This window comes from Chroicocephalus ridibundus, chromosome 6 (genome assembly GCF_963924245.1).
Source record: "Chroicocephalus ridibundus chromosome 6, bChrRid1.1, whole genome shotgun sequence".
Taxonomy (NCBI): Eukaryota; Metazoa; Chordata; class Aves; order Charadriiformes; family Laridae; genus Chroicocephalus; species Chroicocephalus ridibundus.
This window is the reverse complement of record NC_086289.1, coordinates 20677122-20704519: the sequence shown is the minus strand read 5'-3', so window position 1 is coordinate 20704519 and position 27398 is coordinate 20677122. Positions and strand designations below refer to the sequence as shown.

The following is a 27398-nucleotide window of genomic DNA, read 5'->3' as shown; positions in this document are numbered from 1 at the left end:
CTTGGTTGTCTTTGCAGCACTGAAGATAGCAGCTATGACCTTTCACCCCTTAAAAAGGTACAGTCAGCTCTGTATAAAGCATGTTCTAAATCAGAAAAATAATTTTATACTCCAGTGGCCTGTGCAATGTGACTATAAAAGCAGCTTCATTGGTCAGAGTTACTTTGCAAAAGTATGCAGGTAGTGCACCTAAACAAGGCAGCGGAGGGGATCAGGCTGAAGAAATACAAGAGCTTAAATCTTATTTATCTTTTAAAATGACATAAAGGTTCAAGGCTTCCATGAAATATGGTAACAGATGACCTGGTCTTGTCTTTATTGAATCAAAGAACACACTACAGTAGCACATACTGATATATATTAACGCAGGGCCTTTCCACAAGTCAAGGAAAACTCATATCTATTTGATAATTAATGCAACCCACACCACACAATGAAAAAAACCCCACATAGTCAGTGGGATAATTTAGCCCTTTACTCCTGAAGAACAACTTACATTTGTCTTCAAACTACTGTTACAAATTCACAGCCTCTTAGACTCCAGAACTGGTAAGAAATTTGGCAATCCATTGCTGCTGTCATATAGGTAAAGGGGCACTGGTTTGTTGGTTGACATTTCACTCCAGTTCTGGAGACCTCATTAACCTCTGGAGACCTTTGACCTATGTACAAAGAAGTCCCAGCCTTATTTTGCTGTCACTAGCAGCAAAAAGGCCAGCAGGTCTCAACTCTGCAGACCAGTCATTTGAAGAGTTTAACCTTGTATTTTCAAAAGCATTTGAATTACTGCCCCAGGTTGTGGGAATATGTGCAGGGGGTTGGCACCTGTCAACGAATAAACCTAAAATTCTGCAGGTAACCTGCCGCCAGCTGTTCGCAAGAGTGCCCTGTAAGTATACAAAGCCATGCCAGTCTTGTCAAACCCTAGCATCAGATCATGGATAAGTGCCAAGATGGCTTGATTCTTTCTGCTACAATAAATTGACCTACTGATTTACCACCTAGTAAAGAGAAATACTTTGTTCTAAAAAACACAATGTATTGTGGGAAACCACTGAAAAACGTCAGCATTCACATGAGGTAACCTGCATCTTCTCTGTGGAACTGGGGAATTTGCTAGGTCCGTATTACAAACTAGTACAGCACACTGGGTGTAGGGTGGAACAAGTAGGGAGGAACACCTGGCACCACAGACACACCATCTACACAACATTATTTCAGTGATTTTATTTGGATTGACCATAGAAGCACACTGCATATGGAGTGCACTTTCATTCAAAAGTAATCCAAAATGATGCTAAAACACCAACCAAAGCACGGTAGGTAGGAAAGATCAGGAGACCTGCTCCAAAAGCATGCCATTTATCCAAACCAAAATGGATATTTATGTAGACAACCCTAACAACTCCAAATGACAACGATGGCCAGGATCAGCCTACTGACCCAGTAGTTTAGGCTATGGACAGAGGCACATGCTTGGTAGAATTGACAGTAGATCGTGATGCTTTTAGATATTATAGTAGTAGGGACTAATAATTATAATTATTTTCTTCATTGAAGAGTTCAAGTCTTAGCTGTTGAACTATTCCCATGTCTAGTTTTACTGCTTCCAGTGTATCCAAAGTAGCAGCATGGCTGCATCATTACAGTATGAATAAAAATGCATACAGAACAAGTAAGAGAAACTATTGCAAAAAAGTCAGTGACAGGACAAGTAATAAAGACATCATTTATTTACCACTGTAACTACTTGCTCTTTATTTCTCAAGAGATGATATCCCACGGCAATGCTTATGCCTTCCTTCCAGTATCAGATACTTTACTACAGCAAAAAAAAAATCAAACTCATGCAGCAATTTGAGTTAGCTTCTCTATGACAGAGCACACAAAATACATTAGAGCACAACCATTCAAATTTGCCTTCATTGTGCTCACAACTTTTTCTTCGCTAACAGTGGCCTCCTCTCCCTCCTAGAAATAGAAGGAGGAAGTAGATTTGCATAGCTTGCTGCAGGTCATATTTTAAGCACCCCATTTAGCATAGTTTTCTCCAAGTCAACGAACATAAACACAAAAGGCAAGAATAATGAGGTAATACTCTGTACTCTTGAGGCAGGGTTAGAGAGCTACAAGCTCCAAGAACTGAACACTAGTCACTCATGTAATACTCACATGCTTCATGTATTTGTGAAGTACTGAAAGGGATACACAGAAGCTGGAGGGCCAGTCCGTTATAGATTTACACTAAGCTACACCAATAGAACATGGAGATTCAGCTCAGCTTCATTACCAAGAGAGATTCATTTCATTAATTTTTTGGGGTTTTTTTTTTTGGGGGGTGGGGGGGCAGCTGAGTGGGACAGGACACTCAATGATATTCTTACCTCCTCTTCTTGCTGATCAGGAGTAAACTCAGTAACCAGTGGGTCAGAGCCCGAAATTCAACCTGCTATGTCCTCCGTTACTGCAAAATCAGAGTTATAGACCATATTGATAGGCAGCCCAAGTACAGAAACTTGCTCCCAGCAAAAGACTGTATTTTAATTTTCAGGTCCCTTTATCTGCACCATCCTCTGATAGTTCCCAACTGGATCCACTGCAGACTATTCGGGAGACAGATCAGTACTTAGGTCATAACCATTTGGTATTCGCTATAAAGCATGCCCACTTCTTATGTGTGATGGACTACAAAACTATCTAGCAAACACAAGCACCAGCTCTCCAGTCCCACTGAACCTTGGCAGAATCTCCTGAAAGATGTACATCATCTCCATCTGGTTGGTTAGAACTGCCTACCTGACAAGCACTGCTGAAGGCATCTCTGCTGCTGGCAAAGCTCTGTAGTGCCACAGGCAACCATGCTGAGCTACAGCTCACTGCTGCCAGAAGAGGGAAGTCTTCCTCCCTTCTCCTTACACCCACACTGCTCTTTCCTTCTGTTGATACACCCAGCCTTATGTTCCCACACTTCACTGACAAGGTGAGACCTTTTTATAAGAACAGTTACTCACTGGAATGGCAGAAAGTTATCTCATGTTTTTTTCTTCCTGCTATTTTAGTGAGTCGAATCAGGTCAGAGAAGGAGACTGAATGAATACCTTATACTCCCTCTGCAATCAGCAAAAGCCTCTTGTAATCCTCTGTATGGGTATGGCTTTAAGACTTAAGTTTTTAATAGCCTTCCCAGCCCTAGTGGCCTGCAGAACAAACAAAAAAAATGCTGACCACGGTAACATTGAGACTGGAGCTAGGACTCCCTGAGCTCTTACAGCACCAAGCACCGTAAAGTCCTGGTCAAGGCTGCAGCACAAGCATAGGTCCATCGCAGCATAACAACTCAAGCTAGTCATAGGTCCTCCAGTTACCCATGTGTTTATAATAAACAATAACGCTTGTCCCATGCCAAGCACATGGTTATTCAGATGCTGCAGTGGCTGCCAGCATCACTGGTACAAGCACCAAAGACATTTGTCTATCACATGTCATGGGATATCACTTCCCAAAATTATTCTGGACTGAAAAAATAATCAGGAGTACTGAAAACTTTGTCAAAGCCTTTTGCCAGCAACTGGATATACAACTGAGGCGATATCATGGACCAGCCACTTTCAGCAATAAACTTCCCTGAATTTGGCCATAAGATTGTATTTCTCATTTCCCTCATCCAAACATCAGGAAGGTATTTATTCCTACCCTACCCCTATACTTCTCAGGGTATAGTACTGAACCAATAGTTCAATGTGCCCATTTGTTGTACCTACTTTCAGTGTGCAAACAAAGCCTGCTTCCTTCTCTGCACAACAGGTGATCTGCGCTAACACCAGGGTTGATTTGGGGGACAAAGGCAGAAGAAATCCAGGAATGCTTACTCCTATGTTAATTCATACTCTGAACCCAAGTACCCAATTCAGATTATCTAGCTATAAGTATTTGAAACAAGATGTCACTCGTTAATAAGGTAAGGATGGCTCCCCCTAAACTGGAGGTCTGCACAGGAATAAATATTGACCCTGTGCCTACAGTTCTCCCAAAGAGATCATGATCAACCCAATTCTTTCCCCTGCCACAGAAACAGTTCCCACCTTAGAACCAACAACTTCCTTGTTATTTAGCTCCTTACACCATAGGTTTGTTCTTTAGACTTCAATACCAGTTCACAGGATGACTATCTTACTGAAGCGTAAATAATTCTTAAACACCTGCTTTTAAGAGGAAGGATAGACAAGTAAATTTTTTTAACCGCATCAAAGGTCTAGTATCTTCTCTCTTTAGCTCTTCATAAAGACCAATTTACTGCCTTTTGGGCACAAGGGACACACATTAGAAGGACTATCAGCAGCAGCTTCCGTCCCCCACATTAGTTTTAAATACCTTAAACACATGCAGGCTTGGGCAAAGTCTAGGCATAGATCCTTTCCTCTTCCAACTCACCAGACAGATCATACTACAGCCTCATCAAGAGGTTTCCCCTTCCCACTAGTGTGCAAGTGCCTTTATTGTTGTCTGAAACTACCTCTGCCCATAATGCAAGGAGCTGAAAAAAACAAATTAAGCTGCTTATGCTGCTGCGCTTGCCTGTCAGTTACCACACATGTAAACGGAAAGCCAGCAAGGTAAACAAGTCATTCTGAAAGTAACCTTGCAATGAAGAGGAATACATTTATACAGGCACTAAAAGTAAGCAGGTGACTGTCCTCTCAGGAGAAAGGTGCTAGCATTTATAGTGTTTCCATTGTGCTCTTTACAATCCTGCCAGTTTCACCGTATAATCACTCAGTGGGTGTTTTACAAGTAATTAAGAGACCCTATGGCTTTTTAATTTTTTAATATTTAATTCCCTCCCCGCAAGTTCTCTCTCCAGCAGCCCAGCTACCCTTTGAGCTGAATTACTGCTCTCCCTCAAGGCCCCTTCCCAGGAGGTGAGGCCATGGCTTGTTATTTCAAGTTCAGATTGCCTGTGCTTAATAAACTAGTGCCTGCCTACAAACTTTTCAGGGCTTTTCCTAAGGAGAGTGATTTCCTGCCTGAGCCTTCAGACAAGGACAGAAAGCTGCTATTGCTAAGAGCAACACTTACTTCAGCACACACCATGAATCCTACGTGGAAAGAGGGCGGCATCTCTACAGAGATGAGAGGATTACACCTTTAAACAGCCCGAGTCCTTCTTCATGGGACACACCACAAAGCAAGAGTGGGAATTTGAACCTCTCTCTGGAAAAATCCCACAAATATCACTTTCTTGACCCTTTCTGTATATGCACATGGCCACTAGACCATGACAACAGAGACAAAGTAATCGCAGCACACAGCTGCTAATGCAGCTCGCTGCCACACACCCCTGCGCCAAAGCAGCACAGTGCTAGGAGACTGACCTAGTACCAAGAAGTAATTCCCTTCTTCATTCACCTCCCTAGGGCTCCACACAGTGAGAGGGAACACCCAGCTCCCTCTTCATTCATTTCTCTACCACACTTTGCCCTCTAGTTTGGGCCTACTTCTTCCCGCTGCCTTCAGGGCAGTTAATCCAGCAGCGCACTAGCTCCAGCCCCAATACCATTGCCATAGAACTTTAAACTCAACTCAGCAGCTTCATCTCATATTTCTCTAAAGGAAAAAGATGAAACCCAGACAACCTACACCACAGGCAGGGCCACCTCTTCCTCCCCAGTACCTCACAGACTCCTTCCTCCACCAGCTCACAAACTGAGCCATAAACCTAATCATATTTACCAGCACTTTATCCTAGCCTTTTACCCACGTACCTTTCTAAAGCTCAGCTCCCAAAATTGCCTCCTGCCTTAAGGAATCACTCATCTAAGAAAGGAGGGTAGCGAACTTCCCCCTCACAGCTGGGTTCCTCGTTAATGGTGGCTCTGCCATGCCAGCTGCAGCTAGTCACACTGATTGCTCACTGCCTCGGGGGCTGGTGTGCTCCCAGCAATGTTGGTGGGCTCTCAGGGGCTGAGGGAAGTGTTTGGAGGAGTTCACAGTTCCAGGGCTGTTTACTTTGGTTCTAGGAATAGGAAGCTGGGTGTTATTTTTTGCCTGGTAAGATAGAGGTGCCAAGGTACTGGCCTCCCATGTGCACTGGGATAGCTGTGTGCATCATCAGCACCTCAAACCAGAGCTGCAGCGTGGGGCTGTAGAGCCACTGGTGTTCTTTGCAGAGCTAAGAGGCTGCAGGTGCTAAGCTGTGGTTTGATGAGGGTGACTAGACACATGGGAGAGTTCCCCTTTTCTGCCTTTCACTGCCCAGTGAAAGGAGGGTTCTTCACACAGCATGACTTTTAACAGAATACAGTCTGAGGAGCTATCTGCACTGAGCAGTCTCTGAGATCCAGGACTTGCTCCAGCAGCATAGTGCTGGCCTCTGCAGGAGTTGGGGGGCAAGGTAGCACCAGTTCGGCCCTAATGACAGAGGAAAATAGAAACATGATAGTGAACTCCTGTTGTACATGGGGCAGCAGAATTGCCTCCTCTTTGTGGAGGACTTGGAGAACAGCCAGAAGCTGGAGGGCTGATGCCTTAGTAAACAGAAAAGTCCGAGTGCACTTAGGACTGTTCAGCTGCCTCTGGGTCCCTATGAAATATATTTATTTCACTGTTTCTAGTTTCTTCTCTCTGCCTTGTCCTTTTTCAAAAACTGAATTGCCCACTGTTAATTCTTCTCCTTTTTGTTGAAATCTCCTTTAACCATTGTTTTTTGTTCCCTTGCTGGGCCTCATCTCAGCTCTGCCTGTCATACAGATTGACCTGCTACCTGTGCCTGCTACTGGGGCTATAGGTGCCTCTTAGATGAGGTCCAACTCCTGGAACCTGAAGTGTGTTGGTGATACTGAAGAATTATTAACTAGTCAGCCCAAATAGGACTCTGAACAAGTAGCATCTTCTAACAGAGTCAGAGGTGACCTCCACTGGTCTAAAATTGCCTAATTCGTATTTTCTTAGATGTCACTCATCATCACCAAAGTTTATTCCTGGGTCTCGCAAACTCAGGATAGATGAGAACTCCTGAAAGCCATGACTGGTTGCTAGCATTCTGCTGTGATTAAGACTCTCTAGAAGAAGTGATTAATAATGTCATTTCCTTTAGACAAGAAATCTCTAGAGGGATCCCCAATCACCCTATGTTTCTGGTACAGAAAAAAGTTCCTGGAGGCATCCCCCGCAATTTCATACCAGTATCTTCATCCTATTATGCCCTCCATTTACTCAAGGAATAAAGTTGCAGGGTTGCATTTATATGTCTAAGTTGTTCTTAACCGGTGAGTTCTTACTGAGTTGGATGTGTTCTGATGACAGAAAGTGGACAGTGAAAACTGATGAATAAGAAAGAAGAATAATCCAGTATTTTTTCCCATACATTAAACTTGGGAAACTCATTTCAAGTCCTTGCTCTGCCTTGGAATTCATATGTGGCTTAGAGTTTTTCCCTAATCCACAGAATATAAATGTTACCTGTGAAATATGGCATGTGCAAAACACATACAGCTCTAAAATCGTTAGGACAGAGATTGATTGAGAAATCATGCAATCATGTATCCTTACTGCCATAAGAAAGCAGTTTAAACATAGGGTATTCATACTCCTGTAATCAAAGACACAACACTTTCATTAAAAATACAATGACACCACTGCAAAGGCATTGAATATTAAAACCTAGCTGTCTTCACTGGAAGCACATGAAGCTTACATTGTAAATATGCACACTCCCAGAGAGCTGTAATAGTACTCCACCCTTTAAAGTCCCTCCTGGCAGCATTACTATACAAAATCCTTAGAAATGTTTTAAGTATGCTAAAGCCCACTTTTCATTAAAATTGAATTATGACAAGTCTCAGAGAAGGAAAAAAGACAGAGGGAAATAATTCTATTCTACTACAGCCATGCTGAAGGATAACTCAGGTAAAACCAGTACATCTGCAGCAGGCTAGCTAGCCAAAATGTCTCCCATCACTTTTTCCAGGCTCTAAGTTTTAATTAAACAAACAAACAAAAGTTTAATTATTACGACTGTGAATAAAGTTTTCAGCATACTGTAACATACATATGAGCATGCCACAAACAGAAATAACAGGTCAATGAAGCACAGACAATTCGTAATGTCAGACACCCTTTAGTACGAAGTCCCAGTAAGGAGAGAAGATTTAGCTGAAGACAGGAATAGTGTGAAGAATCTATCATGTCAGCAGGCTAACGCTCTTGCTGTAGAGGGCAATCCCATCACACCACTTACTAGAAAACAAATGCATTAGCTTGTAGTCAGTCCAACTTCCATTTCCTAGCAAATTTAAATGCAACTGGGCAGGTATAACCTATTTGAGAGTTTTAAAACCAAGGAGCAAATGTTTTCTTTCAATTTTTTTCATCTCTTAAAAACAATGAAACAAAAATGCATTCTTTGAGACTGAGGATGTAGTCTGAAAACTGCTTTCCCTGGTCTCCATACTGAAAGTTGCCTCCACTCTGGAAGGCAGTATTTCTATGCCCCATCACATAGAAAGGATGTGAAAATAGATGTTTTCCATTGCAGTCACTTATTTCAGAATCCTGGACTCTGCCAATTGCTGGACGTAAAACACTGTAGATGAAAAAATAATGCAAAATCCATTCAGGCCTAGCCAGGATGAATGATTTTCCAGAAGGCCCATTTATGCACATTAAGATTTTCAGTCTGTGAAATTTTACACCTTCCTAGGTCTTATGAAAACATAGTGTACCTCAGAATGTATGTTTCTGAGTTACAGATGCAAGCTTGCTGCGGGAACGGCAAGGGCTGCATTACACTTGACAGTTACCTCTAGTAAGGCAAATTATCTTTGTTCTCTACCATACCTTTCACAGATGTTAAGAACTATACCCCAGCTGTCAGGCTGAAGTCCAGACTCAGCATTTTCAAAAGCCTGAATGTCTTTAAACCTAGGAGCTTTCTTAAGGATCATCCACAAGTCAAACAAAAATGACAGTATCAGATGTCACAAGTTTAAGGTGTAAAGGTACATTCTCAGCAGAGATTTGGATAAACAAGGGGAGCTGATGAAGCATTCCTATTTGCACAGATGCAGAGAGCTAGAAGCAAGGATCTGGACACACAAAAAGGTGGTTTGAGTAATTCAACCACAAGAAATCTACACCAAATACATGAACATCCCTAGGTTCAGCTTTATTGCTGCTTCCTATCACACTCAAGTGAAACCACAGGCTGTACCCAGAGTATCCTTCCCTGCCCCTTCTCTTCATTCTGTCTGCTCAGAGAAGTCATGCTGCCTCCCTTACACAACTAAGTCCTCAATGGCAGAGCTAAGAGCCACTACTCTGAAAAGTCAGCCAAACTCATGCAGCAGCTTGCAGCAGATCTCCTGCCCTTGTTCATGCTCATTGTCAGCAACAGATTCTTGCAGCCTTCTCGATACTTTGCTTGCCCACCACTTGAACCTTCATTAGCAACCCCAACTGAGAGTCCAGGGAGCATGAACTACCATTTCACATTCAGCTCAGTCTTACAAGGTGGGACACTTAACTTCAAGAAGCATTCAGCATCTTCAGCACTGCTTATTTACAGCTCCTGTGAACATGAGCTATAGAAGAACCTTGCAGGATTACGTCCTACTTGGTAACTTTTGTAAGAGGCTACCAGTGCTTTGCCATGGCATTGCAAAAGTAGGAAAAGTCCTGAAGTTTCAAAACCCATCAAGCCAGCTCTTTTCATGAGTTCTAAATTCCCTCAGAAATAAACCTACCACTGCACAGTTAATGAACCAAACAGAACAAACCCCAAGAGAATGACATATACTGCTATAAATTGAAACTGAATCACAAAGGTACACTACATTTTGCTCCCCAAGCATTACTAGCCCACAGGAATCTAGAATAATATCTGTCCCGTAACTAGACTTCAATATGTATTAACGTACAATTTAGTCTCTTCCAGATGAATTGAAGAAAGCAGAAGAATGACGGGCATGCAGTTGTGAAAGCCTGTGTTCCTTACTAGGACAGACTTCTGTACCACTCTAGTCACATCGTTTAGCTTGTCTCATCAGAGCTGTAGTAGCCCACAGGAATGCTGCATAACAAATATATTAAAGACTGGAAGATTAGACAGCCCTTAGAAGGGGGATGGCGAAGACACAGCACCTACAAAAGACCTGCTGAACTTTTAGAAAACTAACTAAATAAATATGGATGAATTTACTGTGGCTGAGGCTGTACATATCTGATCCTGACACCTACAGATGGCAGGAAGCTTCTTCCTTCCAAGATACTAACAGCTTTTTAATGGCCTGTTAGTATTTTGAGGACTGTTCAGTGCGTAATACTGCTTTCATATATATGGTGCAAAGTGACATTTGGATGGAAGTACTTGTCTCAGAATCACAGTAGCTAGAACCAGTGGCACTTTCCTGTTTTATAATGCTGGCATGGCTGAAGAAAAACCTAATCTTTACATACTCTTCTGACTGTGCCTGCTTTTGCTCCTAAATGACATTAATCTAGCCTCTGTTTCCGATGGGCGGGAAGATATCCCCCTGAGACTGTCATTAGGCTGCGAATGGCAACGATGCTCAACAAATGCCATGTCAGCCGAGGAGCTGGTGCTGCAGCAGAAGATCACACAACACATCCCCTGCCAGAGCATCTCCGCCACCGGCTGTGCCCAGCCCCAGCTGATTGCTTTACTAACGCTGCATACTACACCTCGCAGGTCTGAACGACTGCTCAAAGCAGCTGTTGCAAACCCAGGGCAGGTTTTCCTTCTTTCCTTCCTTTGTCTTGTCCACAGCTCAGACAGAACGACTTGCCCCACCTCCTGCTTCCAGCCCTGGAGTAATAACATGCAACAGCTAACTGCTTCTCCAAGATGCTGCAGGTAAACTCGTCACAACTGTCTCCAGCTGTTACAATTAACTTCAGCATTATAAACACAGCATTATAAACACAGCATTATAAACACAGCATTAGCAACAACCACAGGGGTGCAAAGGCTCCATCGAGTCCCAGGACGGAGTACAAATTCTGAATTAACCCTGCTGCTCAGCCCTGACATTGCAGACGACGTTGGTGAACACAAGCACAGGTCCCCTCCTCCTACGCTTCATTCTCCACGAACCTTTGCAAGCGCCGCTCGCTCCCGCTGCCCTCCCCAGGGCAGCCTTCGCCCAGCGGGGCGGCAGCCTCGCTCTGCCGGGGGAGGGCCACTGCAGCTCGGGGCGGGTGTCTCCGCCACCGCCGCGAAGTTTCGCCGTGCCGGCAGACAGCCCCTCTGCCCACAACGCGAGGCGCACGGGAAGGCACACTCACCTCTCCTGGCCTGCCTGATCTTGGGGCTCAGCATGCTCCCGGCTGGGCGCGCCGCTGCCGGCAGCCTCAGCGCCCGGCCCCGGCCGCCGCCCCGCGCATCGCCGCGCCCGCCGCTCTCCGCTCCAGCGCCACTTCACTCCCAGCTCTGGCTCAGGGGTGACGCTTCACATGGGGCTAAATAAACCCGAATGCATTATTTATCCGGCCTCGAATTAATTCCCATCCAAACTAGGCATTAAGTGGCCCGGTAATTACTGTCGATAAATCACTAGCACGCAGACACGAGGGCTGGACCTGGCTCCTTCTGCTAATTGGCCATGCATCAGTGTTATTAATATGCTGCTTTCAGGGAGCAGCGCTGATCCCGCACTCCCCCGCTGCATCTTCCTCCGGTCGCGCTCAACAGACGCGTTGACTCGACAAGGATCAGATCAGGAGCTGAATCTTCTCTCCAAGCCCGAGCCACGGGGGAAAAAGGGCACAAAGCACACGCCGAGAAGCTTGCGCATCTGATAAGGTTGTGCGTTAGAATACCAAGTGCTTTGGTCCAGAGGGCAGCGGCGTGCAGGGCTGCCTTCTGAGCGCTGCATCCCTCCCGGGGGGGTATTCCGGTGGGAGCCGGGCAGCTGAGAAACGACCCACTGCTCTCTGCAAGGAAGAAAAATCTCTCATGCCTGCACTGACAGCCTGGCGGGATGCGCACAGGGGAATGCCATCACTCTGTTTTAGCACCTATCATTTTTATTTGTACTCCTTGCTAAGCTCTCCCTCACCCCTTCCTTGGGGGGGTGGAGGGGAGTCAAAGTCCGCAGTCAGTAACGGAGGGAGGAAAGGACAAACATTTGATGAAATAGTTAGTACTATTAAATAGTATCTATAAATAGATACTTGGATGAAAACTGAATCCAAATAATTTACACATCCTGCACCTGGGCTGCTTTTAGAACAACCTCCTTCCTCACCATCCCCATCTGCCTAGCAGGTCCTTCTGCAGTGTAGAAAAGGGGGTAAATACCTCCCTAGCAATGTGTATGCCCTGCAGCATCACCCTGCAGGTTTGTATTACTGAATTGCATTGACAAAAAGCATCTGAGATTGCCAGCTTCCTCCTCTGCCAAGAATATCCATCATATCTTGGATACTGAATATTGGCCATCAGGTCATTATCAATAGTGGAAGAGGTTCTCTGGCGCTTTGCAGAGGCTCTACTTCTCAGTGTGCAGGCTGCAACAATGACTGAGGTGGGTTGGACCTTTAGCTGCTGGTGGAACCAGCTGCTTAGAAGTGATTTTAAGTCTTTGCGTTCATGGTGGCTGTGTCAGATTTACACACTTGTAAATGAGGCTAGAAGTGGGATCTGAACTGTTGTCTCTTCTGAATACACAGGCTCTTGAAGTTATCTCCCCACTAACGATCTGTATTAGCTGCGCTCCAGCACAGTGAAGAACAGCTAATTGGTGATCCTTTCGCCAACAAGCTTAGCAAGCTACCTGATACTGTGGTTAGCCATCAAGAGCATCAGCAGAGGGAAGCTATGCTTCTGCCTTTTTGACCAACACAGTCCCTGGATCAAAAATGCATTCCTAACAACCATTTAAACAGAACTCTTTCTCTCTCCATATTTTTAGCATTTCTTGTCTGCTTTGATGCTGTTTATACACATCATTTTGCAGTTTGAGCAGGAAGCCAAAAGGTGTGTACAGTAAAACATGACAAGAGATAAAGTTAAGTGAACTTTTAACCTCATGGGAAACATGGGACACTTCATCCTGCTAAGTTATTTCCCATGAAAGCTTGGTTTCCTCGCTGGGGAAAGACATTATATAGGGACCTATATAAATAATTATCATTTTCATGGGTAAAATAAAAACATTCAAACACATAACAGCCAAGTTCAACCCTATACACTAACTTTGATGGTTTTTTGGTTAAATAAAAAAGTACTCAGTGTAAACAAAAATATTCCATTTGATCCTGTTTGAAATGTTTTCCTTAGACGTAAACATTTCCAGCCCTTCTTAAAGCAATTTTCAAAAGAGAAACAGCATTTAAATAATTTTTTTTTTAAAGTTAGAAGTTTCCCATTTTTTTTCCCTAGCTTAAACACAATAAATTCAGACCTGAATTTCTCAGATGTACTCTTTGGGGCAAATAAACTATTTTTCAGGGTAAAAAAAAAAAGCTATAAAAAAATGCCAGCTAAGAGGAAAAAAAAAAAAACCAGTCACCTCCAGCTAGTGGTTCCCATGCTGGCTGCAGTGCTTTGCTCTGACAATTTAAGGAAGTACTTTCTGAAAAGAAACACTGAGAATAGGTCCAATAGAAAGGTAGCCTAGCAAGCGTCTAAAGGAACCAGACCTTATGGGAATGTTTAATCTCTGAAGCTTGCGTACTGAACTACTTAGACTGAGCAGGGTAATTAGGACAACATATCGCAGTGGTGTGTATTTACCTTAATTCTCCTGTGGGTTTCACAGCCTCTTTCCATGCCCCAGCTAGCTTCTCAGGGGGTGTGCTCCTCAGCTGTACCAACTTCACAGAAGCACATCCCACAAGGTCCCTGCCTGCAGAGCAAGGCTGGGAATGCACTTTATCTGTAGCCAAATCAACTCTTCATCTGCATCTGTCCCACACCACTGCCAGCTGCCCCTTCAACACATACAGTTGGCAAGAGGCTTTTTGAACATATACCCTTCTGTATAACAAGCCCCTATGTAAAAGGTGACAGAGCTCAGAGTAGTCTATGGTGATGCAGGAGGGGAAAAAAAGATTGAGTAATGGCTGATTTAGCTTATTATCCCTACATCAAGTTTTGTCTGACTCAGATGCTCTTTCCAAATGGCAATGGTATTGACGACTTTAATTGTTTGTGAAGGACAGTAATTGCAATCTGAAGAGTACATAATTTAAGTATACTGAAGTTCATCTGGCAGTTCTTCTAGGGACAATTATTTTAGTGCAGTAATTTTACTTAAGGGAAAGGATTGTAAAGATGTGAAGAATAAGGAATAATCTGTGAAAGTTTTACTTTCACTGTATTTGCATCAGGTCTCTCCCTGAATATGCAGTCACATAGAACACAAACAGGATACTGGTTTAGCCCAGCCCAACCAGGGATATATTAACCCCATATTTCATTGCTAAATAAAAGCTGGTAAGTACAGGGGTGGCAGAACTGAGGAAAACAGAGATACAGTTCTCTGACACCAGTTCTCCTCTCTCACCTAGCAAAGGTATCCTTGAGGGGAGTTTGAAAATACCCTGATCAGAGAATTTAGACAGAAATGCCGTGAAAGGCATGTGGGCAGGCTCCTCAGCTTGAGACTACCCAGAGTTGTGTGCTGAAGCTTCAGACTGAGTCCTTGCACCAGCAATTCTGAGTAATGCCTGCCTGCTCCTTCAGAATGCAACTCATCTATGTCTTAGTACTTAAGCCTGGGGTTATGATATCAGAAAAATACTTGCATAGAGGTGCAGAAGGAGTTGAAATGGAGGCACAGCAAGCAGCAGAGTTCTTCTTACACCTAAGCACACTCTACAAAGACTACAGAAGCCTATGTTGTGGCCCTGAAGTGCATAAATAGCCTTAACAGCCCTAACCAACCTCACCTGGCCACCACCCTCTTCCCATAGGCCCAGGAGCTCTATTTAAGCCCAGGCTTGGGGCTTTACTTATAGCCTGAACTATCTTGTAGGGATATTGGTTTTTAGCTCAGCTATGCTGCTGTATGGGTCTGGACTGTTTTCTCTGCTTGACCTTGTACCTACCTCGTTGCTGTGGGTCTACCTAGTAATTGCTGGATTATGTCTGATACTGGTAAGCTTCATCCAATACAATTCTGGCTATGAGCTGCGGGTGGTTTTCCTTGCTTGACCCTAGACTTGCTTCATCATCATAAATGTGTTTGATCTGGACTCCTGACTGTCATTTCTAAGTCTTTTCCCCTTACTTAAGTACTCTGGGGACTATGTTCTACCCTGGTGTGTTGTCCTTCCTTTTTCCTTTGGAGCAAATAGCCATTGCTGGTCATCCTATTTCAGAGCTAGGCTAAAGGTGGCCTAATTTAGTAGGCTTCTCAGAGAAACTTAGGAAGCTGCTGGGTTGTAGGCAATAAGACTTCTATGACTGACTGATCTGAGGTAAGAGGGGCATCCCTGATGGCTTGAGATAACAATGTCAAGGTATGTACCAGTTGTTGGAAATCACTCCTCTCATGGTTATATCTTTCTGCTTGTCCAAATCTAGAATGGCAGTCTATCATAGAGCAATAAGCATCTACAAAGCTAGAAACAGAAATCGGATGACTAACCAAGTACTAGGGAAGCACTACTATCTGTCTCTTATCTGAATCTAAAAATAAATGTGCTCATTAACTATCTGTGGCCTGTTTGGAATGTGGAAAAACTCTTCTGTATATCATAAGTGTTTACTATTGATTGCTAAGCACATGTAATGAAGGAAGGTGATCTGGCCTAGGGATTTAAGGAGAGCAGCAAGGCATGGCTTCCAGCCTTAATACCAACTGATTTCCCATGGCTACAAGCAAGCTATTCAGTCCCAGGTCCCATCCACCTTCATGCAGTATTTTGAGACCTGGGATTGGCAAGTGCTATCTAAGTGCAGTGGATGATAATGATAATAAGTTACTGCAGCAGGGACGCTCACAGAAGATATGATTCATCTCTTGGCGCCAAGGCTGATGGCTGGAGGCTATGAAACATGTCAGATGCTTGAGACGGAAGAGTGCGTGGGCCAGTGAAGTTGCTGAATCTGTGTGGGGGGGATTGAATGGATCTCTGTTTCCCCAGGCTGCACGCACAGCATGCTGTCACCTACCAATTATTACATGGCATATCCTTTTTTCCTCCTCCTCATCTTCTGCTTCCATATGCAGGCCAAGGACTTGTTGTAACTAGCTGATTGATATATTTTTTTACTCATCAGCAAGATGCATCTGGATCAAAGCCCAAGATCTAATCACCCTGGCCTCTGGCACCATTGAAATCCACATCCAGTTTATTTAGATTGCAACTTTGGTTACGATCTGCTCTCATATGGTATAAAATGGAGTTGATGAAAAAGGGTCCAAAGAAACAAGACGGACCATGGTGTGCATTTTGAGATCAATAACTGCAGCAGCATTGCCTCTGCAAGGCAAGCTAGAATAATTATATATCCAGGAACTGTGGGAATTCTGCTGAAGAAGATTGGATGTAATATGACAGCTTTTCAAGTATCTAATGACCAGAAGGAATTACAGTTTGATATGACCCTTGCTTCCAGACTAAGTGATCACCAGTTCAAACATTTTGATCATGATGCTAGCTGGTTTTCCAGGTGAAAAAGACTACTGGCTTTTCATCTACCAGTAACCAGTGGCTTTATTTCCTTTAGTGACCAGTAAGCTGGTGATGCAGGATGGAGAAGGCTGTGCAGATTGTCTAGAGCAGCTCTGAAAACAACTGGAAGCTCAGTGGTATTTTTGATAAAAATTAATAGGTCAGGAAAAACTTCAGTTCAGAGATTATCTAAGGCCTAGAGATAAGAAATGGAGCAATTTCTTTAGGTTTGGCTGAAAATTAAGAAAATGTGTAAGCCTAATGGCATCTTGGGCTTCCCAGGAGTAATGCTTCCCGGAGGAGGCAGTGAATATGCCAAACACATCAAGACTACTAAGAGAGGAGAGAACTATGATCTCATGGAATTACACTTAGGAATGAGGGGTTAAGGTGGAGACTGTAAACAAGAATAATTTTGACTGTTTTGCAGAGTGGAACTAGGCAATTTCCAGGTATCTCTTCCCATCTAGTCACGTTCCACAAATAGGTCAGGAGTAATTCATCTTTCACTTCAGAATGTAAGAGAGAATCTCTAGAGAGTAGCTGCAGCTTGAGAGAAGGCTATAACACAGCTATCACAGACTTCAGTGGGGCGAGAAACTTACCAAGTAGACATACTGCTGGCAGCTAAAGATGACTTTAATTTTTTCTCTCTTGCAGTAATGAACATGCACAAAGTGTATATATATCCATGCAAGATCTCTCCTACTACTGTACCAAATACCTGAAAGTCATTTGACTTTATTGAGAAGAGTGCCCCTTGAGTAGGAAGAATAGGTATTTTACTTAAGTGACCTGCAAAAGCACTTTAAGAATTGTATGTTAGTCTTCATAGTAGACAGAGAAAGCCTGACTTGGTACTTTATTTCCCTTTTTTTGTTTATACTTGACTAATATCAAAGATGTTGATGTGACCTTTCTGGTTTTGTTATAAACAATGGTCTCTAACCATGCCTAGGGTATGCATTATACTAATGAGAAGCAAAATCTTTAACAGAAATTTCTGACTTCCAAGAAGTTACTAGGCAGTGCAACTAAAGAAGTGACAAAAGAAAGGCTAGACAATTCTGAATGATCTGATAAAGATTTCAAACTTTGTTTTGGGATGCACCTTCATACACTGGAGGCAGGCAAGACTTAGATTATGAATATAAGAACTTTCTTAAAAACAACAAATCTCTTACAAATCCAAAGATTCTGGACTCTTCTAAACTTTATAAACAGTGAGACCAAGCATGTTCCTAGTTTTTATTTAATTTTGTAAATTTTATGTTCTGTTCCAACCTTTGTGTTATCATCCTTATTACACCAGGAATGGAGATTATATGCCCCCTTCAATACAGAAATTCTCTTGCAGTATTCCTAAACATGTCTGCAAGCAATGTTTTCTTTAGTAATGAAGGCAAACATAGGGTTACTGAGACAAGGTGGCTCCAAGTATTGCATTTCACTTGCCTTTCACAGGGTAAGGAGATAAGTTACTTATAGAATGGATACTAATTGTATGGACAACCAGTGCCTATCTTAAATTTGTGCCTAGATGATAGCTTTATTAATGAAGCAGACAGAAATCTTTTTACCTTCTGTAATATCTACTGGAGATATCCAAGGGCAGATCAGAGACTTTGAATTATTTGTTTCTGCTCCATACAAGATCTAATAGATATTTTCCAATCTGGAATGGAATGGCAATGACACTGCAACTTGTGTCTCAGCCAGATAAAATACTGAGTGACAGAATTAAGGTAAATACAAATAAATTGTTCCCAAATTGTACTTGTCTTGAGATCTGTTTCACATCTGAAAAAGGGCTACTCAGATGATTGAAGATGAGGGTGCATCACCTAAAAGGAAGGATTGAGGGAAACAGAGTTGTTTAATCTGTTAAGAGGCTAATGGGGGATCTAATAGCAACCTACAACTAGTTAAAAGACAGCTTCAAATACTATGAAACCAAATGCTTCTTGGTAGTAGTAGATGCTAAACCAAAAAGCAATGCACCAGATTTTAGCTTAGAAACTCAGACTGGAGCATAGGAAAAACTTTTTCAGTGGGAGGGTGGTGCAGCACTGGGGCAGATACCCGCAGAGCATGTGAGATCTGTCTTCAGAGGTTTTCAACATGGCTGGATTACAATGGATCAGGATTTATTGGAGTAGTTCACGCTATTTGGATTTTGCATTATGTAAGCAAAGCATAGAGCCTTAAACTTCAAAGGAAGCTACACGACCAAGTCCCAGTTAACTGTGCTGTCCAGTCCAGGTCTCTGATTCTAATTGTGTTATCTACACAGTTATGCCTCCACTTGTATCTTGACATCAGTCTGCTCTTGCTCAGATCTCCCAACAAAATTTGTCTGTTTGAGTTTCTTGACATTCTTGGGACAGGTAGAATGTGAAAGCCTGGAGAGATTACTGATTTTTTTTTTTTTGCTCACTCTACACCTACAGACCTTCCTTGCACTTTTGAGAACAGTAACAGCAATATATCCTTTAGTCAGGAGTTGCAGGACCTCACAAATAAGCTGCATTAAAACATGGCAACCTGAGCTGGCAATCACTTATCCTATCTGTCATCTATGTGCCTAGAAGAAATGAGGTCCTTGATTCAGAGAGGAGATACAGAAATGCATTATTTAAAACTTAAATGCTATCTCTGCAGAACAGAATTTTTTTTTCTTTTAGTGGCAGGAACCAAAGAGCAGCGCATGCATATTTTAGACACTGGGGACTGAGGCTAGCATCCTCAGGAATGTATCTCCTCCTGCTGTCTCAGGGAAAAATAGTCATTTAGGCAGATCTGATTCAAAATGAAACTAGGGTGAAAACTGGAGGCTAGGTGAAAAATGAAGGGAGCTAAAAATTTCAAATGTGCTATTATTTTAACACTGGCCCATTTTTCTTCTGTTTCAAGTAATCTTAAGCAGACTGAGAGACATTAATTAAATTAAAATAGAGTTGTAATTATTAATGACTTTTGGACTTGGGTTTTGGAGGCCCAGGTAATATCTGTGTCTCTGCCACTGGCTGGCAATGTGGTCTTGGGTATGTCACTTCAATTCTTAATGTCTGTTTCCAGCCTGTGCAATGGAGATTGTAGTACTGTCCTCTCTGATAAAATTTTCAAGATGTATGGAAGAAAAATGTCCAATAAAATGGGTTTAATATAAGTAATATTAATTATTAAGCAAAAATGTGACCTGAAAATTTCTTCCTGTAAATAGTTTTAGATCAAAATGTAACAGAAAAATGTGAAAAGCATTTTTGTTGGTGTTTATTTTTTTTAAAACAATGTCAGCATTCCTGGGGTGGGAGGGGATAATTTAGAGATCATAGTCTTTTTAAAATCATAATTCAATTTAGAGCAGATATAATCCTAATATAAGTGGTCTGAATTTTGGTAATTGGCATCTCACTTACAAGTATACATGTTTCCTGGAAGGTGACAAATACTTCTTCCCTTTCCTTGTCCCTGTGTTAATGTATGGAGCAGACTTATTTGGACTATCCAACTGTGTGTATTTATACAAATGTATTCTCAGATATGATCTCCTGTGAAGGCTGTCCACTCATAGCAGCTGCAATGTAATGAGCCTGCATAGAGATACTTTGTTTGAAAATAAAAAATTTGTAGCATCAAATTAGAACCCTGTGGTTCTAAATCCTTAGCAAGACAGTTCCTAAGCTTGTGTTCCTGCAGGGAGTTTACAGCTTGGGGGGAGGGGGGTAAACCCAAGTACTGAAAAGCTCTATATCACTGGATTTACAGAGACAGAACTAAACTGTTCATTAAAGTTGTATGAATAGGACTTTTTTTTGTTTAAAAGCAATCAAATAACCCTCTAAAAATTATTTACTCCCCACAAATGCCATTTGTCTCAGGATATTCTGTTTTATGTTATCCTTTATTTAGCCTTACTAATATCTTTGTTTGTTGTTTAAATGAATATTTATTTTCAAAATAAAAAAATACCTTTTCAAAACAAAAGATCAACTAGTTTAATTTTGAAAGTATTGGAAAAACCCTCTTCTATTAAACATCCCTTATTTTTGCCTTTGCCAAAGCTAACCCAGTTTACGAGTAATTTGCTTCTCCCCAAAGGTCCATTCTTCATTCAGTCTTTTATCTGCTCTGCTACGTGCTGACACCTTTATAATCAGTGCCCCTAGAGTGAGAGGACCAACGTACACACTGTTTTCCAAGTGGCTTCTCTGCTGGGTGCCCAACTGAAACCTGTTCATTCCAGAGGCTGCTGGGAATATGAAAATATAATCCTATAAATGCTCAAATTGCTGAAAGTAAATAAACAGGAAAGTAAGTCCTTATATTTTGTGCTGTGATACTTGCCTGTCTCACTATTTAACGTGGACTGAGGAAAAGAAATGGAAGCTGCAATTACAACATGAAAATGACCTGTGTACCTGCAGTTATATATTTCTGCTGCTTCATGTAACAGCAGGCCTTGAAAGCTCTTCTATTGTGCTGCCACCTTGTGACGCTCAGAGAGGAAGGTGCCAACATAAAAGATGCTCAGAACTAAGACTGCCCATGTTACCGCTGAGACATACAAACTAGGTAATATTTGGAGCTCAGGCAGAGGCTAAAAGGTGTAAGATACATTTTCATATTTATGGTCTGTATGGACAGAATACGTGCGTGGGAAACAGAGCTCTGAATATCTCTGGCAGGAATGTCTGTGTTGGGCAAATGCAGGCTGTTTGAATTTTTCATCTTCATTCTCATCTCATTTGAGCAAAACCAAAAAGAAATAAAAATAGAAAATAAAAGTTTAATGGAAATGAGAAAGGATAAGAACTTAATTAGAAATAAAAATACTACTAGAGTCTGGCTTCTCTACATTAATTATTTAGTCATACACTTGTCATCTGTGCTTTCAGGATGACTTTTAAGATGGATCCCATCTCTAAGCTACTCCTCCAGTTACGCAGGAAAAAAAACCCAAACAAGCCATAGGACTGACTTTAGTCAGTTTTTTTCCACTCGTAACTCTGCCAATGGTCTGAATTCAGGTTCTGATACTAGTTTGTTGCTACGTAGTTGGCATGAAGGGGACAAACCTTGCAGATTACGTTCTGAATGTGTGTTGGTCCCGAACTTTTACAAGGTAGGTGTCTGTTTCCTTCAAGTTAGGGGCATCTGCACATTCCTCTAGGCATTGCATAGTGACCGATGCACTGAGATACAAAACAATTATTTAAATTTCACCTCATGACTGGCATCTGTTTTTTAGACAGCTTAACAACTTTTATTACTGAATAAGCCTTCTTAGACCTCCCCATGAAGCCTGCCATTCACACTTTCCTGCTTACAGAGAGGCAATTCTTCAAGGCAGAGAAAGCCCTAGAGACCTTGTGTCTGAACTGTCGTCCTAACATGCACCCTCACAGGAGGAATTTGCCGGTTTGTCAGCTCTGACCCACTGCTCTCCAGTCCTGGAAAGGTATTACAGCAAAAGGGACTCCTATCTGACACATAGTTGCTGAGGAGTCTGTTGCACTTCCATCTTTTGGTGAGCCTCTCTGCAAGGCAACTACTGCATTCTTTTACCAGTTCGTCCTTTACTCCAAGTGGTAGCAGCCTTTTCTTCAAATTTGAAAGCTATGCTTTCAAGTTCTGATGAATACACTGACCTCACAAATGATCGTGTGGCCAATGACTAGTTTCTTGTTGCTCTACTTTGCTTTTTTTTAATGAAGTATTTCTACATGTTTAGTGCTCGGGTTTAATTTCAAGTCTAATATTACCTCTCTACTGAGCAGCAGCAGCAATTTTTTGTGTATCCTTATAGGTCAAGTTCGTAGCACAAAATAAAACACTAATGTAGAATCTTGTTATAAATTAAGTGGAAATTAAGGAGATTTTTCTTATTATTTACCAGCCTAGAACAGAGTCATCTTAACACCCTAAAAGCAGTCTTTTTCTGGGTGGGGGGGGAGGAAACTACAGTCCCCAGGGAAGCTACTCAGCTTCAAGGATTGTTTTTTAAACGAGAGCATACCAGGCAGCAAACTACTGCTTTTGTCCCCATTCTAGTTTGGAGGACTAGTTTGTCCTCATTCGTTCCGTGTGGTGTTTTGTATGACATGACAAAAGCTAGCAACCAAATGCAATTGGAGTATTAGTTCTATGAATAAGGAATTAAAGAGAGTGGAAGATACATGAGTCTAGTTCAAAGAGCTAAAAGAATATTTGTAGAAAAGCTAGGTCTATCCATGAATAGGGTGTGACAGCTCATCAAGTATGCTTATTAGTTATTTGAAGGTACCTGAGTAGTTATCACTGTGAGAAAGCAGTCTTCCTGGATACATGCAGAGTCTCTCTGGGTGCACAGCTTATAGGACAGCAAGGTCACAGGAGCAGGATTCTATAAATAGACTTGGAAGCTGCAAAAGAAAAAATAATAGTAGTTAGTAGGGGACATATCAGAGATAGAAAAATGTCTGCTCTCACACTTGTGTTGCAAGGGTTTTGCTTGATTTGTTTAGTCTGAACTTCAGGCTCACTATTTCCTCTAAAATGACGATGAGAGTAGGCTATAGGCTGTGCAAGCTACACAATGTCCTTGCGGAGAGCAAAAGAGGGGTGTTAAACAGGAACTAGGACCAATTTCTGAGACTTAAGAAAGTGGTGTTGTCTGCAGAGGTTTCAGTGCTTCTTCTGCACAGAGAGTGAGAAGAGTAAATCTTTCAAGACCATAGCTCTTGGTCAATATATATTTATGTAAGTATATCTTGTGCTTTTGTCTGAGGCTGTGTCTGAGAGTGGTATTCTTTGATAAGCACTATGTGTTAAAGTCTACCTTTCTGTTTTGTAAAAATTTTCCTGCAGAACTTCTGTATCATGATCCTTTTGCAACTTTTGAGTTGATCATGAAAACAATGAATTCCTGTGTATCCTGTAGTAGAAAGTTAATCTGAGGTACAGGAAGGGGAAAAATAGTATGCCATTATATTTTGCATTAGCCTTGCAACTTCCTCAATCTTATTAGACTAACATGCCTTCCAGTGTGGAGATCATGTGTTCAGTCAAGCTGCCTTAAAAATTTTCCTGCACAAAATTTTTTAGTCAGTAGTGTCATTTAATCAAAATAGCAGCTTCCCAGAGGAACTTTCATATTTGAAACTTTTTTTTTCTTCAGGAGGTGGTGGTGGGGATTCTGTTCATTTGATCAAGATGTTTGGGTCTGGCAGTTTCAAACAGGGATGTTTTCACTTCTGTTAAAACCAGTTTTTAAATGTAGCTTCTTTTTTTCTTGTGTTTTTAAAAGCTGATATTGTTTTACTAACTCTGGAATGATTTTGGTGGCATTTAGTTATGCACATAATAAAAATAAAAAAAAATAGTTTAAAATTATTTAAGGTATTTCTGTGACTATATAGTCTAGTGATATTTTTCCCCTCCCCACCACTGACTACTTTTAAAGGAGACAAAAAAAAAAATGAGCAAGGGCCGGGGGGGCTGTGCAGGAGCAGGCTCATCCTTGCTGTGTGAGGGTTCATAGGAAACTACTTCAGGATTGTACAGATTGGAAAAGGCTGAAAACCACTGCTCCAGTCTGACCTCTAAGATGAGGCTATTGGATATACTTTGGTTCATTCCTGTTTAAACAGCAGCAGCATCGGAAAACATCGCTTTTTGATTCACAGATTTTTGTTGATGGAGGGAATTTGTTCCAATTTCCAGTGAAACATTTTGAAATAGCAGAATTCCATGTAACAAATTATCCTCATCACCTAATACTGCTAGCACTAAACAAACCTTACCAGCGCAAAGGTGCAGGCTGGGTGCTGGGGGGCACCAAGGACGGGTTGCAGGCCCACCAGGGGAAGGAAATGGATTCCTTCCCTGAGAGAAATTAGGAGCTTTACTCCAGCACCGACACTGCAAACTGCCCTGTCTCTTTACAGCCTGTCAGTCACAGTCCCAGAGCGGTAACACTAGGCCTCCCAATCCAGAGTGCTGTGGTCCCATGAGTGCTGTCAGGCAACAGGCGGGAAACGTTGCCTCACAGATACATCTTTACAAGCTACCAGTCTCATGGCTTTATCAGCATGAGCTCCATTTAATTTAAAGCTGAAGTTTAGTTATCTGTGCAGGTGTCCAAATATGCACTTTACCTTACAATCTGCACAGTGTGGCTGTGCATCACTACACACTGACTCATTTTCCTCAGAGGTGGTGCTGCTGCCTGGGGGCTGCAGGCCCCGGGAGGGGAGGTACCTCTCCAGGGCCCTGCCCCAGGTCAGGGCTGCTGGGCAGCACCAGCAGAAAGTGGCTTTTGCTTCCCGCCTCCCCGGGGCTCTGTCCTCCAGGGAAAACCTGGCCAAAAAGGTGGGGTGGCTGTCCCCAGGCCTCCCTGTGTGTGTGCCAGGAGAGGGGAGATGAGCTGCACAAGCTCTCCATCCTGTGGCTTTCCGCTTCGTGGCCTGCTGCTTTCACTTCTTTGGGAAGATTTGCTGAAGGAGCTGAACTAGGCAGCTCCTTCACTGCAGATTTCCAGGTTTACTGAGAAAAAAGATGAGTGAAAATTACGGTTAAGCAGATGGTTTAAATTTTTGCATTGCCTTTCTCTGCGGTCTCTCTGTCAGCTTCTGCTCTGCCATGGAAAAGAGGGGAGGAAAATGAAACAGTGCCGCTTCCCTTTATGATGTTAAAGAAATGAAAAATGATTTGATGAACATTTTTTAATCAATGTTCTTTTTATCAAGACAAAAAAGAAAGAAGATAGCTGGATTTTAGCAGGAAAAATGAAGAGTGGAAAAAAAACCTGGCAGCTAGCTCAACTTTTGGACGCTTTGCAATGTTGAAAGGGACATGCGTTTAACTGGCTTTTTTTTCTAGATTGAAGGTTATGAATGTGCAGCAGAAAAATGTATTGTCTCAGCAAACTCACCTGCATTTTATTTCTTATGTCTTCAAGGAGAAAAACGTGTTGAAGGGAAAAATACAGGCTTTTTGGCAAAGCTCCATGCCATTTGGGTTTGCAGGGGGGCTAAACTATCAGCCCCTCAGGCAATGGCAACTGCACTGCAATTGCCAGAGGACACACGTTTGCTCTTGGTGTAACCAGTCAGGCCATTTGATGAATCTAATGCAACTGAAATGTACTGCAACTTGGGTTTCAGGAGAAACGTGCAGTAGTTGACCTCCAGCTTCAAGCTGGAGAAATGCTGTGCTTCTAGCCATTCTGGACCACAAAGATACCTCTGTGCGGGTAGTATCATTACTACGAAGGCATGAAACAGGGTTTTTCCACTTGTGTGTGGAGGTTAGAATGGCAAAGAAGAGAGGTATTTAATAAGAATCCACATAAGGGACATTATTTCATGCTGTGAGACAGGTGGACCTTGTAGTTATCTCCAGATCCTTGCCTCAGGAAGCCCACTTACGTCCAGCTCAGGCAGGACATTTCATCTCCACTGGGTCGTGCATGATCTGCTTCAGAGTGCTGCCCCTATCAGATGGCATTTTCCAGTCAGCGTTGGTAGAGCTAGCTCCTAATGCCCTTTCTAGAAACCTTAGACCAAGATAGGGGTTGCTGTGAGCTAGGTTTCCTGCACATAGATCCAAATGCAAGTATGTGGGAGACATGCCTTTTTTTCCCCTGTGAGACTAGGGAAAAAAGAATGAAGGAAGGATTTTTCCCTCTGGTTTTGTAGGTTGAGGCACAGTGCAAGGAGTTGGTAATATAAACAGACCCAAACTGACAAAGGGCATTGTGGCACTGTCTCCTACTACATTAGCTAGTAGCTTGTCTTTAGCCCTTGAGTTATTTTTACTACAGATAATTTGGTTACAGCTGTTCCGCTCCAGTGAAGCAGAGATTAAGTGGGAGGGCGTACTGAAACTGGACTTTCAGCCCCATCAGCAGTTTGTGCAGGATGAAAAAGAGAAATGGTGCTTCCGCTTCTGCTGTGTGGATTAGAAATATACTAATGACTGTATGACTGCTTGAGTCGTGATAGCATCTAGTGAGGGGGGCATCACTGGGAAATAAGCCTCTCTGGTGAAACAGCATGGAGGGGCTGCTGCTAATGGCCTTCTGTTTTGTGGTTTTAAACTGACACAAAAAGAGTGGAAGTGGACCACATTAAGGCTTGCTTCTGAGTTAGGAAAGGGAAAGCAATGATGTTCTCTATGGCTTGGTATTCTTTTCTCTGTCTCTGTGTTTCTGCCATTCATCTCACCACTATAGTTTTGGCTAGATTGGGAAATTATCAGCTAATACATGAATGGCCTAAGGCCTGAGCCTCATGGCTGTCTTGGCACAGCCTTTCGCAGGCCGTGTGAGCTTGCTCAGCCTGTGTCAGACCTGCCTAGAGGCCTTGCAGCCATGTTGGTGCAGTGCTGAGCGCAGCCAGGCCTGTGGGTGTTTCAGCGAGGTTCACACTGAGAAGATAAAGTTATTTTTCCTCCTGAATACTTTTTCAGGCATTGAGTGAAGTAGATGTTAACAGAAAACAGATGACTTTAACGACCTAGGGTAAAACCCCCTCAGGTTTCAGTCACTGTAAGGCCATGATTCCACTGATTCTCAAGGTCTCAGGGAGAAGCAGTTCAGGAAACACTTGTATTTCCTGTGTAAAACTGTTTGAACTCCATCTCCTCTTAGAAACTAATTATAAAGCCTTTCAGGTGTGTTATTAGGGAGAACAAAAAAGCAGCTAGACAACTGAGAAGTAGCCTTCCCCCAACCCCATAGCTGGTCTAGGCTCCTTTATGTTGTCAGTGAGCTT

At 42.5% G+C, this 27398-nt stretch overlaps 2 protein-coding genes across 4 annotated transcripts in view; one reads left to right on the top strand and one right to left on the bottom strand.

Moving 5' to 3' along the window:
• Window positions 1-23065, bottom strand: part of ARHGAP22 (Rho GTPase activating protein 22) — a 158416-nt gene extending 135351 nt beyond the window's left edge. For 2 of the 3 annotated variants that reach the window (XM_063339200.1, XM_063339202.1), the window contains exon 1: window positions 22928-23065. In XM_063339200.1, coding sequence (XP_063195270.1) covers window positions 22928-22970 — 43 coding nt within the window. In that variant the 5' untranslated portion in view covers window positions 22971-23065. Of the gene's footprint in view, window positions 1-11301; window positions 11923-22927 lie in introns of those variants that run through there. The other variant, XM_063339201.1, reaches the window with a different exon arrangement.
• Window positions 23066-23280: 215 nt separating this feature from the next.
• WDFY4 (WDFY family member 4) overlaps window positions 23281-27398 on the top strand; it is a 154683-nt gene continuing 150565 nt past the window's right edge. Inside the window, exon 1 of the mRNA XM_063338069.1 lies at window positions 23281-23382. The gene's annotated coding sequence lies outside the window, so the exon portion shown is untranslated. The remainder of the gene's footprint in view (window positions 23383-27398) is intronic.